Source organism: Mytilus edulis, chromosome 5, assembly GCF_963676685.1.
Source record: "Mytilus edulis chromosome 5, xbMytEdul2.2, whole genome shotgun sequence".
Lineage (NCBI taxonomy): Eukaryota > Metazoa > Mollusca > Bivalvia > Mytilida > Mytilidae > Mytilus > Mytilus edulis.
The window spans coordinates 79,856,007-79,870,586 of NC_092348.1; the positions used below are offsets into that span (position 1 = coordinate 79,856,007).

The 14,580-nt window shown below is 30.7% G+C and overlaps 1 protein-coding gene across 2 annotated transcripts; it reads right to left on the reverse strand.

Moving 5' to 3' along the window:
- On the reverse strand, positions 1 to 10,687 carry LOC139524540 (uncharacterized). Of its 2 annotated transcripts, none has more exons than XM_071319386.1 (5): positions 10,582 to 10,687; positions 8,828 to 8,987; positions 7,828 to 8,115; positions 5,511 to 5,537; positions 1 to 4,134 (listed from the first exon to the last, which is right to left on the reverse strand). In XM_071319386.1, exons 2-5 carry the CDS (start codon positions 8,886 to 8,888, stop codon positions 4,055 to 4,057), a joined length of 456 nt encoding a protein of 151 aa, XP_071175487.1. In that variant the 5' UTR covers positions 8,889 to 8,987; positions 10,582 to 10,687; the 3' UTR covers positions 1 to 4,054. The 2 variants fall into 2 exon arrangements, with proteins under 2 accessions (XP_071175487.1, XP_071175486.1); XM_071319385.1 differs by having other exon boundaries at positions 5,511 to 5,543.
- Positions 10,688 to 14,580: the final 3,893 nt, after the last annotated feature.

Genomic DNA, 14,580 nt, shown 5'->3' on the forward strand with positions numbered 1-14,580 from the left:
TAATAATGGTAATTTTTATCAGCTTGGTAACCCCAAGCCTATCACCCCTTTGTACATGATATATGACATAATAAAAAATGTAACTCCATACAATAAAACAATAAGTATTACAAATACTCAACTACAAAAAATATTCAAAAATAAGCAAAGCAAAATTGCAAAAAAGTTTAAGAAAAAAACGTGCTTGCGTGTTTACGAAGCTGATCACAACGCCATGTGGTCACTATCTCTTCGAGATTGTGCATAAGTGAGCGTCTCAAGGCTAGCTGACCATAGCATATTAATACACATGGCTAAAATTACGATTCTCCTAAATTACACGATAAACACATAATAAAAAAATTAAAATCTTAAAACATGTCATTTGATTTTATTGGTTTAATACGAATTCAAAACAAGATAGGATTTTTTTTTCTTTTAGTCAATGCTAAAACTATTACAGTATCAATGTCGCTATGATGGCACTATACAAACCTTTGATTGTCTAAATAATGGTTTACAAAGTCTGTATAGTTATTGCTGAAAGCAAATTGTATGAGTGAGACAGAAAATAAAAAGACGAAATACTTTTTGAATGTGGTTTGTCCGATTAAAAAAAAACTCAAAGCTAAGGATTTATAAATATTAGTCCTGACAAGCTATTATAACCAATTTAAATCACTGATAGGTGATTATATGTAAGATAATATTTCAAATCATCCAGACATTTCAGACACTGTTGAAAGGATTAAAGTTAATGTACTCCTGCATCTGTACAGCACGACGTTTCATTACAAATAAATATGCATAAAAAGCCAATGACATATATTTAATCAAGAATATAACAGGTCTTATCCGTTTAATGTGTTCTAGCTACTAATTTTGCCATTTGCTAGGGCCTTTTCGTTTAGAACTTTCCTCGAAAGTACGTAGTTTTTGTTATTTTACTTTTTAGCAATATTACTTTGAATTGACCTAATCTTGTCTGGTCATATTATAATTACTATATGCTGTGACCAAACATTATTTTAATCACTCTATAACTTGAATGCCAACACTTTAACACTCATGTATTTTGTTTTAGTTTAAACAATATTTATTCAGATAAATCAACATTAATCATATTATACAATGAAATAATATTAAGGATTCAGAAACAAGCAATTTGCTTTTACAAATATGTCTCCCTTTACAGACATAATACACTTATTGAACAATACATAAATATAAATACTGGCATGCTCTGTAATAAATATATGAAAATGAAAAAGGTGAAAAAGGAAGAAAAAAAAATTCATGAGTAAAATAAAATAAAAATAATAATAAATAAACGTGAATAATTGTAATTTATACAGTGTGAAATGCTTGGGTTCCTATTGAGTGATGAGGCATTAACATCAAGGGTTAAAACGTTTACTTTTAATAATATATTTTTGCACCAAACTGAATAAAATACTATTTTGCTCATCTGAGAGTACCGTTGATCCAAAAAGCAAAGTTTTTGTGTTTACTTGGACAGGAAGAACTGAAATAGAATCTAATAGTTCATGCCTTAAATTAATATATATAAGACAAGATAACAGAAAGTGAGTATTTGTTTCTACATCACCACAACGACAATTTGGAGAGTATTTTGTTTTGATGTGTCTTTTGTAAGTCTGGTTCGATATTATGTAATGTTTTATAGTTTGTGGTTTGAATTCTATTATCAGTTTCAATATGTATGTAAAAGTTAACATAATTAATCAGCAAGTTAATGTATATGAATTTTAGTAGGAATGGCATCGAGTACTCGAGTACTTGCTCGGAAGTCTGAGTACTCGAATACCAATTGAGTACTCGTATACTCGTTTGGCTTTTATAAATCTTGAGATATATCTCCTTACATTTACCCACACTCTAGTTCTCCTTAAAGTAGTCTACGTAATACTAATAAAAATAGTATCTAGTATACGTTGATCCTGAAACGTCTATGTGTTATAACTTAGTTTCTGACTCAGGTTTATTGATAAAGGTAAAACGTGTTTAGCAGTACTAGCATAGTCCGTTCCTTCCGGGTTTTTTTTGTGTCAGGGCATATTGTAACAAACTTGCAGAAACCTTATAATTATTTAATTTTTAATACAATCTCGTTTCGTATAAGTGATTTTAAGTCCAATATTGTGTTGACAAATTATGAGACAAGTCATTAAATAAAAAATACTAACTCCACACGAACAGATAATATAGATTGTCTGTCATGTCGGACTTTAATAATCAAAATACCACATCCCAAAAAATGAAATTAAAACATTTCACTGATCGTTTAAGATTTATCCGAGTACTTCAGTACTCGAGTATTAAATTTCCGATCTTTCAACATCCCTAAATTTTAGTTTGAATCAAATATTCGAACAGGATCTATTTGTTTTTGAATAGTTTCATCTAGAAGAAAAAACCGACATGAATAGTAAATACAAATATTTACACCATTACTTATATAATTCCATATTTTTATTCTTGAAATGGTTAGTGTTGCTTAGTCTTTGGTTTTCTATGTTGTGTTTTGTGTGCTATTATTTGTCTGTTTGTCTTTTTCATTTTTAGTCATGCCGTTGTCAGTTTATCTTCGATTTCTGATTTTGAATGTCACTTTGGTTTCTTTCGCCCTTCTTTTAGAAAATACATAAAGCAACATCATTACAAACCTAAACATATTTTTATAGTCTATTTTTAGAAATTTATCTGTGCCGTCACGTTTTGTGACGTTGATACATAAGTATTACGCCATTTTTGAGACCTGTATCTGAAAGTCGAATAGGAAATTGTTTATAGGGTAAAATATAGTTTCTTTGGTAACTTTTGAGTGTTATGGATATTTTATTTTTTATCATAGTAACGTACATACTAATAGAAAATACTCGTCTTAGACTTAATTACAAAAGAATAGTTAGATTGAGAAAGTGAAATAATTATGTGTGAAATCACACGTCACTCAATATTAGTTTTGTTGGCCGGAGTGATGCGTTTTGAATTATAAGGTGTCTTCGTCGAGGACCGCGTTCAGCTGTCTGTTTGGTTGTACATATAATTGAATAAAATGTTTTTGTTTTTATATGGTGTTACCTACAGTTTTGTCTTTTGGCAAGCTGACGAATCAAGAAGTTAGATGACATTGCACGATAATTTGATCAACCTTAAAGGACAGGATTTGTTTTCTCGATCAGAATCGGCTGAGTACAAGTTTAAGTAATGATTTGATTTCAGAAAATATCATAAAAAAAATTGATGTAAATATGGATATAACACTAAATTATGTGTGTCTGTAATGAGGAGAAAGTCAGGTACTTAAATTTAAAAAATGAACCTATTCAAAAGTAATTTTAACCAATCTATCACTCATTAGTACCATAAATCTGAATAGGTTTCATATTTAGATTTTGACATTGGTATTGCATGTATGTATTCTGGGCTGATGAGCACGAGACAACATTAGAAAAACACAAGAATTACCATGTGAACAAATGTTGACGGAACACATGCGTCTGATGAGGCGAATTGCAAGGGAAAGTCAATGAAGGCAAGTGAATTTGTATATATATATATATTTATGTATGTGCTCGCTATTTCAAAACAATGGTAAAAATTCGATAACAGATCTCAGATGACATTATTTTCTCCAGAATAGTTATGTTGTAAACAACTTAGCTCTACATCCAGTGTGCTCTTATGCATTACATTGTGTATAGTAGTCCCTCATTTTGGTTTCTGAAACGGATAGATATTATCCTGTATTCGGTTATCTCCTCTAGAGTTTTCTATGCCCATAACTTAACATGATCTGGATGTAAGATGATAACAATCGCTGAGGATATGGGTAAAATGTATATCAATCAATATGTTAAAACAATAATGAAATAGCTAGTTATCATTATAGGGACACACAACGCAAGAACTGCATATACACTCCGTTCTCATGAGGAAAAGATGGTGGTTTCTTCAATTCTTTTCGTTTATATGCTGACGTATCATCATCTGTACCTGTGTTTTAAGCCATATATTAAGCAGGTTATTTTAAAATGCTTCGCTTAAATTATTACCCTCCTACAATTAGTGCTCCTATAACTAATACAGTTGCCGTTACACTGATGCCAGCAATTTCTCCTGTTTTTAAACCTGTTAAATATAAAATATCATACAATGTTATTAGCTATTTACACTATGAAGTTACTTGATCTTTGTAATTCTTGCATTAAGGGATACGATATACATGTAAGATTTGCTCTTGGATTTCTTTTGAATGTCATTCAAAGATATATTTCCCCAAACTAAATAGAGACAAAGAACTTAAGGACTAATAAATTCGACAAAGCACTACAAAATTACGCAATGAACTAATAATGCAAATAAGGCAATTTATAACTGTTTTCCAGTACTTTTGAACTTGACTAGAAAACTAGGTAAAAAAACAAAATTAACATCCCTGTAAATATTGTAAAAAACATAAAACATATACATGTATTTAAGTGTACATATTTTTTTATTCTAGCTTACGCATTTATTTGTGCAGTGACATATATGTGAATGTCGTCAGTCTCATTCAAACGTCATAATGAGTACGATAAAACATTTAATAAAGTGAAAGGAATGAAATAAATGATCGGATTACAAATTAAATACTTGAACTATAAATATTGGTACAACGATGACATTAGTATCTGCATTTGAGAAGTTGAACAGATGAAGGGCTGTATCATTAAATAGGGCCAAACAGAAATAACTAAATTTTAAAAGGGAATAAAATTTTGTGCGGAAATACCAGACAAATAGTTGATAGTTTTCATGCAATATGATGCATCCTCAGAGAGGACAAGACTGATGGATAAAGCTGAATGTCTAAGCAGCTTGCATTATAATCGGTTAGGCCTTACATATGATTTAGATATTTGTCTTCGTTTCAACAACATTGTTTTTGTTTTTGATGCTTAGCAGATTTTAATGCATAAAAAGTATTCACAAAAATACCGAACGAGGTAAATTCAAAAAGGTGGAAGTCCTTAAAACTAGACAAAATCAAACGCTCGGTTTTTACCAAATGATTTAACAGAACAAAGGAATTACAACTTTCTTATTCTGGAATATGGCAGAAGTTATCAAATAGTGTATTTCTATCTATATTTGCGTTTGTTGTTGTTGCACTTCAGTGTTTGTGTTGTTTTGTCGTTTACAAATCCTACATGGTTGTATATATTCTTGAAATGGATTTGCAGTTGTCTAGGTAATTTTTTTCTCCGTGTAAAACTCAAGTCTTTTTCTGACAAATAACACCTGCTCATATAAAAACAGAAGATGTGGTATGATTGCAATAAGACCACTTTTCACAAGAGACCAACTGACATAGAAATTAACAATTATAGGTCAGAATACGGCATCCAACAATGAGAAAAGAGCATACCGCATAGTTAGCTTTCAAAGGCCTCGAAATGACAATGTAAACCAATTCAAAAGAGGCTTCAGTCTATTACACTCGTTTAATTTTTAACTTTTCTTACCTGACTGGCAAGATGAAACTGATGAATTTGAAGCTGAAAATACAAATATATTAACATTATGTTTAAATACAAAAAGGGGACTAATTCAATGAAAGCCCAATCATAAATTAATATGAATAAAGTTATTTTAATAGATGAACGAATGTCACTTATATTTGCTTTCTTAGTACTTATACCACGGGAATATAATATATGTTCGTCTAATATCTTGATTTCCATTTTTTCCGACGCTGTACTGTTTCTTTGGAGTACAATCAATTTGCATTACAATCAATATAATAATGTAAAATATAAAATGTGAAAATGACATTGCAGATTTTTCCGAGGGTCTAATTTCTATTGAACATACAATTCAGAAGTAAAATACAGTTGTGCATATCATGTTGTGGATTTTTACATTTTGCAAGAACGAAAACACTTCAAATAACAACAGTCACGGATTAAGCTACCACAAATTAATTAAAAACTTATCCTTATTTTTACGATGATGTTGTTCACCGATTGTTTATCCCTAATGGGCCTCTAATTGAGGAATAAAAAATTGAGCGTAAACCGAAAAATCCCTGTGTAGTGGTATTGGACATGTTTCTTTTTTAACAAGTGACTGAGCGTAACAATTTGTGTAGATTAAGCAAGTTAAGGACTTTGGAATAAACGTGTAAAAACTGAATTCTAAGTATTAAAATTTCAAAAAACTTTAAAAAAAAGGAGGGTTTTTTTTTTTACCACAAGGAGCCGTATCAAGCAGGAATGCGCACGATTACTGGCAAATGTAATCGATTAATAATCGATTACATGCAGGATTTTTGTGCAATCAATTAATAATCGATTACTCAGATATTTCTATGTAATCGATTGCAATCGATTACTTTATCAAAAGTAATTACATTACTTTTCGATTACTGTCAATTACATGCTTCAAATTTTCAACCAATAAATAAAGTAAGTTAAACACAATTGTGTTGCTCAATGTTTGTATAGTGGAAATTTAGAACTTTACCAAAAACAGTATTTAAAAAAAACATTGTTGCAAATTATAAGTCAACATTTGTTCCTTTATGGAATCTCTTACTGAGAATCAAAGATATTAAGAAAAACATCTTGAATCAACATGCATGAGAGATAACATCGCATTGCATCAATCACTTGTTTATATTTAAGTTTGTTATTTTTTAATTTGCTTTGGTGCTGACTAAAGTTAACTTATTTGTTTTAAATCATCAAATATAGGTATATTTTAGCATTGTTAAGTACAATGTTGGAAGTTTTTTTCTGAAAAAAATATAAAAAAGTAGAATAATTAATTTGTTCATCTAATTTTAAAGATCAAAATTTATAATTATATGCATAATTTAATCCTTTGTTTGGACAGCAATCCTAATTACAGGTTTTAAACTGTCAATGGAGTACAATTTTAACCTGGGGTAAAATAATGTAAATCTGCCTCTTAATTAGACATACAGTAATTGAAATAAAAACAAAGTCTGTTTCTATTTGATTAGAAGACCTTGATCATCTGATTAGTAAAGACAAGACGTTTGTTAAGATTTTGTTCAGTCTGTAATCAAATTATAAACAATATATATTTATAGTGTCAAAGAGGGATACATGTATCTATTTCTGAAAAGAATTTCAATGCATAGCCATTGGTTCATTGCTAATAGGATTTTATGTACTTTTTCATTTTTTATATACATGTATATCTGATATACTATATCATAACATTATAAGAAATCAACTGTTTATCTTTTCATAGCTTTAATTTCAATTCTTATTGAACATAATGCTTTAAAGAATTTTAATAAAAATAAGCTTACTACTTTAATGTTGTCAGAACTTAACGTAAGACAATTTAGAAAAAATCTATTTACTCATTTCAAATCTATCTTCTTTTTTTAATATAAAGGACTTGAATTGTTGAAAAGCTCATAAATCCATTTGTTTCAAAAGTTAGATATAGAGTAAATTTTGATAGAGGATCTGGTTGATCATTATGCTGCTTGAGACAATAGATAAAAATAAGGCAGTTGATAAAGCCATATCAATACATTCTATTTAATCTGTACAACAAAGTAATGAATATATACATATTTCAATTCAAAATAGGTTATATTTTACTAAAAAGTAATCGAAATGTAATCGAACAGTAATCAATGATTACATCATAATTTTTGCTGTAATCGAAAATGTCTTCGATTACAGATTACAGTCGATAACTGTAAAAATGTAATCAATTACAATCGATTACGATTACAGATTACGATTACCCCATCCCTGGTATCAAGAAAGGGTTTTCGGGGTATGATAATTTACTTACGTATTTTAACTGTATAAGAAATGTTCGTAGAATCATAAAAACACGTCCACGTCATGTGATCGTCTTTCTTTAGCAAAGGGTCTACTATCACAAAGATACCAGAAGTATTTCCAAAAAACTTGAAATTGTTTTTAGTCTTTAGATCACAAAAACCGCCATTGTGACAGGAGATACGTTCCATATTAGAATTACTCCATGTTGCTGGGCCTTCAAAAGAGCTGATTTGACATGCCAATAAAAAATGCGAATTTAAATTGAGCGAGCCAGATCCTTTGATAGAAATTGCACCTGAAAATAAAGTCTTAAAAATATTTTGACAATGTTTATATACAGATATAAAAATATCCTTTTCGCTTATCTTAAAACATCAATAAACAGTGTATTACTAAAGTTCAAAAGAAAACTATGCACTCAATCAAAATTTACTATGAGACATTTCTAAAGTACGTTTCAGTCAAAATGCATGCTCCATATTTTATCGCTAAAACAGGATTTGAAGAATATTCAGTGCAAACATTTGAAAAAATCCAAGTCCGTTTATATGTATGTTGGCGTTTATTTTTGTTGCAGTTAAGTGTCACTGCTGATTTCCCCTAACAGCTGATGAGTTTCCCTCGGTTTTATTTATAAGTAACACGGATTTGTTATCGTTTATTCAATTTAGGAGTATTGAACAGCGATACACAACTGTTGCCTTTATTTAAGAATTAAATACTTCTTTTTGTACATTAATTAGGATATAAAAGCGTTGACCGAAGAACTTTTTGTATGAAGCGCCGAAGTTCGGTGTTATTGTTAATATTTGTTGGATTTATTGTTAATTGTAAGCAAATAACAATCACTCAATCACTCAACAAAGCAACATAAGTATTATATTCGTTTGATGTGCTTGAGATTTTGATATTGCCATTTGCTTAGTGACTTTCGTTTTTGAATTTTCCGCGGAGTTCACATTTTTTGTGATTTTACTCTTTATGCGTACATTTAAAAGAAAACTCACCGTTTATCGATTTCTGTGTTAAAAAAATAAATACGCAAAATCTAAAATAATCCATGGCCATTGTTATGTCTTATTATCTATTTTGACATTTGACATCTAAAATATCGAAATATAAAACACTGTGGAATGCGCCTAGGAGTTATCTTCTATGTGTTAAAGCCTGAAAAATATGCATATAGTATCATTTAACAGGAATGAATTTAATATACGTATTAACAGTAACTAAGCTCAGTATTGTAAGTTATGTTAAGAAAGATATTTTACATTATGTCTACAGAAAAAAAAGAAAAAAGACAGAGTTTCAATCTATCTGTCATTTAATGCTGAAAGAACTCAGCATGGTTCGTAGAAAAGAATTTTTCAAGAAAGTTCCAATCACGTTTCACAAATTCTATTTCTTTATCGGAAAATTGATAAAACAAAGAGGAAAAGTATTCAAAATTATCTGAACTTAAAGATTTGTAAATGAGATAAAGTCCACCAATAATTAGATATGCAATTCGGCACTTTACATTGCTTTTTTATTTGCAATTGTTACACACTTCATCATCCCCAGTTTTTGGTGTGGTTCGTGTTGCTTAGTCATTACTTTTCTATATTGCGTCTTGTGTACTATTATTTGTCTCTTTGTATTTTTTATTTTTAGCCATGGTTTTGTCAGTTTATTTTTTATCTATGAGTTTGACTGTCCCTCTGGTATCTTTCGTCCCTCTTTCAGTATTGTAAAATTAATAGTTTAAGTATATTTCCCAATTTTATGATAAACGGGACAGAAAGGTCCTCAAAGACGGACGAAAGATACCAGAGGGACAGTCAGACTCATAAATGGAAAATAAACTGACAGCGCCATGGCTAAAAATGAAAAGGACAAACAGACAAACAATAGACACATGACACAACATAGAAAACTAAAGAACAAACAACACGAACCCCACCAAAAACTAGGGGTGATCTCATGTGCTTCGGAAGGGTTAAGCAGATCCTGCTCCACATGTGGCAACCGTCGTGTTGCTTATGAGATAAAAAATCCGGTAAATAGTCTAATTCGGTAGGTCACATTTATGAAAGGGAAGGGGATTGTAGTTACGACGTAAGGAACATATCCGATATCATTTGTGAAACGGTCATTCCATAACGGTCAACCAACTCGTGATGGCGTCCGTAAAATTTACGAAGAGATGATTTCAACTTCACCATTTGGAACTCTTGATTTAATAGCTTCCTTGTGAGCAACAACCCTCTGTCAAGAAAATCATGATAAGAAATGCAAGCACGGGAATATCGTATCAATTGGGAGATATTTACACCGTATGCAGGTGCTGCTGGAATGTTGCTACTTAGAAATGGAAAGTTCACAATTGGAAAGATGAAATCATCTCTTTTGTCGTAAAGTTTGTTTTCAATCGACCCTCATTGTCCTCAACTGTATCTACAATGAACAGGCACATCTCTATTTTCCAAAAGAACTTTGGTTTGGTAAATTCTATCACAAAACGTGTCATCGGGCAAAAGCAATATCTTACCTTCAAAATAAAAGATCTGTAAGACTGTGCGAATACTAAATTATGAAGATCCAAAGGAAAAAAGTATGCCCAACATAATGAAGATTTTTACAAATGAAAAACTAATTTGAAAATAGAAAACAATGATTCAATTGTTACGTGTTGAGTGTTGGTTCATATATTTTACGAACTGCCTGTTAAAAATCAACTTGAAATTTCGTGAATCTATCTTATGGTAATTTGTTAACTTACAAATATTTCCCTTGGACGTCAGATGGGTTGAAATAAAATTTCCAATCAAGTTTTCAAATCTTAAAGTGGAATGAAGAAACGAAAGCCGATTCTCTAGAACAGGAAGTAATATATTATTTAAGTTTAGTATACGATATTACCTAATCAATAAATAATTAAACTCATTCCTTTTTACCTGTAAAATTCATATCAGCATGGTTAAATGCATATGTTAGTCAACATACCATTCTTATTTGACATATTTAAATATTTAATTAAATAATTATCTTCGTATACCATCATCGTATAAAATACAATTGACAATGGAAATGGGGAATGTGACAAAGAGACAACAACCCGACCAAAGAGCAATTAACAGCCGAATGCAACCAATGGGTTTTCAAAGCAGCGAGAAATTCCCGCACTCGTAGGCGTGCTTCAGCTGGCACCTAATCAAAAATGTATACTAGTTCAATGATAATGGATGTCATACTAAACTCCGAAATATATAAAAGCAAACTAAAATTAAAAATCATACATGAATAACAAAAGCCAGAGGCTCCTGATTTGGGACAGGCGCAAAAATGTGGCGGGGTTAAACATGTTTTAATACACAAAGGTGAAAAGTAAACAAAAGTTAATTTCATTGCCAAAAAAAAAAACTTAAAGGAATAACAAACAAAAAATATGGGAAGATTATATTGAAGAATCCTTTTTTCCAATCTGTTTTACAATATTTAAAGTTTACAGGAATAAGGATTTCTACTATACCGTATTTATGTATTTGATGAAATCATTTGAGGATCCGTACCGACAGCATTCAAATCTAGTTTCGACTACTACTATTTACTATCATTAGGTAATAAACCAAAAAAGGAAATCTGCAACATTTTTACCTTACAATGAATATTGAAAACAAACATGCGGAGTACGATTTACAGAAATTGTGTTACCTTTCGTCAAGAAACAATTCGTTTGCCAAAAAGTTACATCTATACAATCGTATTGTGTAAACTATCTTAAATTCATGGAACAGGTCAATACGGTGCAATCCTTATAACTCAAAGCATCGAATTCAGTTACATACAAATCCTTGTCAATACACATCACTCTGAATACTAAGGTGTTGATAATGCAAAGCAAACATCGAGTCAACGATTTACTTTTTCATCTCTAAGATTAACTAGATCAACACATTTTGTTCAAATGGTGCAATGAAAATGTATCGAAAAAATCCTGCAATAAAACGTGCTGAAGGTTAAAACAGTACCAGTAAAACAAAGGTTCTTATATTTAACAGAGAAGGAATATTGATTACCAAAAAGGATTTCATGCTAACTGATGTGTTAAAAAATGATATTTGGGTATAGACGTATATTTTTATGCATCCGGCTGCATTATGTATAAAAGCAATGCTTTTTTTTTAAAGATGTCAAAAGATCCTTACATCTTTTGAGCTTAACAAATTAGCATTTGTTTTTACCATACCATAAAAACTACTAATGCGTTTTAACATGATAAATGCAATGATTATAAATAATATGATATAATTCGAAAAATATGATACTATCTGCTAACTGTCCTTTATTTTATGAGGCTTTTCTGGAATCTAAGAAACTATTGAGTCAAAGAAACCGTCGTGGTATGTGTCGTCACAGGAATTTATATCATTGACCAACAATTTCCTAATTTTGGCAGGGGTAAACAAACAGATAACTAATAATTGTTACTTTGGAAGATTGAGAATAACTAGCTCGCGAAACCATTTAGAAGGTAAATTATGCAGATATATCACTTTTATTAACTGTATTGATTTAGTTGCGAAATATATATTGGTATTATTAAAATGTTTTAAGAAAAACAGGGCCCAGATTAGGAGGAGGGTTGGGATCCCGCTTACATGTTTAACCTTGCCACATACTGTATGTATGTGTCTGTCCCAAGTCAGGAGCCTGTAATTCAGTGGTTGTCTTTTGTTTATGTGTTACATATTTGTTTTTCGTTCATTTTTTGGTCGTACGGTGTCTAAAGTTATTCATGTTTGTATTATTTGGTCTCTGGTGGAGAATTGTCTCATTGGCAATCATCACATATCTTCTTCTTTTTTTTTTTTTTTATATCTTACAGCATTTTCCGTATCTGATCATCAATTTGTTTTCGAAAGTGGTAGATATTATTACATTTCTCGACACAATGTAGCATGTCATCGATGTTGCAGTAATGAAGTCGAGGTTGAAACAAATTAACTTTTCGATTGTGATAGTCTATCAAATACAACGAATATATATAACAACTGAATTGTATAATAGCATTTGAAAATTTAAAACCGAACGAAAACGCGATATGATTCATGAATAATGACAATGAGATATTATCAAAATCATACATACTCATTAAGAAATATGAATAGTTTAAGTTGGATTGGAACAAACATATTTCTCGAAAACTTCCTTTTTATGATCCGTGACTAGACCATAGATGATTTAAAATTATCCTCGTGTTTTTATTACTTGATTTACGACAATCATTTTCGTATTTGTCCTGTATGGACTGGTATCCCGACAAGACACATGCAGATACATATACAATGTACATATACTTTGTTTATCCTGAAAATTACTTTCTAGAAATCGGCAGAGTTCAAAATCGGACAGCGAAGAGAACCCCAAAATGAACTGGTTATGAAACAGAAATACTCATATTACCGCTTGCTCAACGTGGAAGTTGGGTAACAGGAGACTTTATTTGTACAAGTACAAATAAAGCAAAAATTTATTTGTATGTCTGTTATTTGTACCATAGTTGGCTAATTGCAGGATAAATATGATATATGTTCTCCCGACGTTTTGCATTTACGTCGATCTGCATTTCTTTGCGTCGATTTTTTTCTTTCATTTGCGCTGATTGTGTACAGGGAAATTACAGGTGACTGTTATTTATTATTTATCCTTTGTGTACATGTAATGAATTGTAAATTATAAGCTTATGTCCCCAGCTCACCATGGCATTTTATGAGATGTAATTTTGACATAAGTAACGCCTGAATTTTCTTAATGACACCTATAAATTATATATTACGGTGGTGCGAATATATAACTGTTTAATGTAATGAGAATGAAACAATTATGTACCGTAATTTGTCCTCTTACAATTTTCAACCGGTATACCTGCTCAGAAATAAGGTGAAAACGTGATGGTGAGCATTTATAAGTACTTTAAGAATGCATCAGAAGGACCGTCAGACCTAATGTCAAACGAGAAGCAGTCCTCGATTTCATCTTAAGGGCATACGATACAGTTTTGATCCCGTATTTACATTTTGATAAAAATTTCCATATAGACTATTTTTTACCTGATTAAATCAAATATGTTATCAAAAATATACCTTCATGCTCTATTTTTTGTTTAGATAAATGAGGTCCAAATTTCATATAGTTGCTCAAAATTAGGATTTGTGGACGTATCTTTCCTTTCGACAGAGATACATAACTTTTTTGTTTTTTTAAGATAAACACAAGCTGTTTTTGGTTAAATTATTTGTCAATTATGTTTTATATAAATGTCCTTTAAATTTGTGCAATTTATTTTTCAAAATAACTCATATTTATCAAATGTTCACGAATGTAGAAAAAAAAATGTCATTTTTTTATGTATATTTATCAAATTTAAAAAAAAAGCACTAATTACGTTTTCATGAAAATTGGGGCACATAACCTTCTAATCTTTTCCCGATAAGTCATAGTTTATAGACGTCGCGAAATTAACAATTTACGTTAGCACGTCATTACCTCCCCTGTAACTGTATCGTATGCCCTGAAGGAAGGAATGGTAGCCCGACAAATTGAGATAGCCATTTACCAGTTTCACTTGATTTGTCTCTTTATACTCAGCCAAACGATTTTCCTTTACCAGTTCTGTGACAGACGAAACTGACAATAATCTATTTGCAGGGGACAACAGTTATAATGGGATAACTGACAACTTATAACATATGTACAAAGGAAAAGGTTTATATTGATA

Excerpts from the sequence above, each read along its gene's own strand:
- LOC139524540 (XM_071319385.1), bottom strand. The coding sequence starts at position 8,888 with ATGGCCATGGATTATTTTAGATTTTGCGTATTTATTTTTTTAACACAG. Across the intron at positions 8,116-8,827 it reads AACACAGAAATCGATAAACG|GTGCAATTTCTATCAAAGGA; the intron begins GTGAGTTTTCTT and ends CTTTATTTTCAG. Across the intron at positions 4,135-5,510 it reads AGTTTCATCTTGCCAGTCAG|GTTTAAAAACAGGAGAAATT; the intron begins GTAAGAAAAGTT and ends TATATTTAACAG.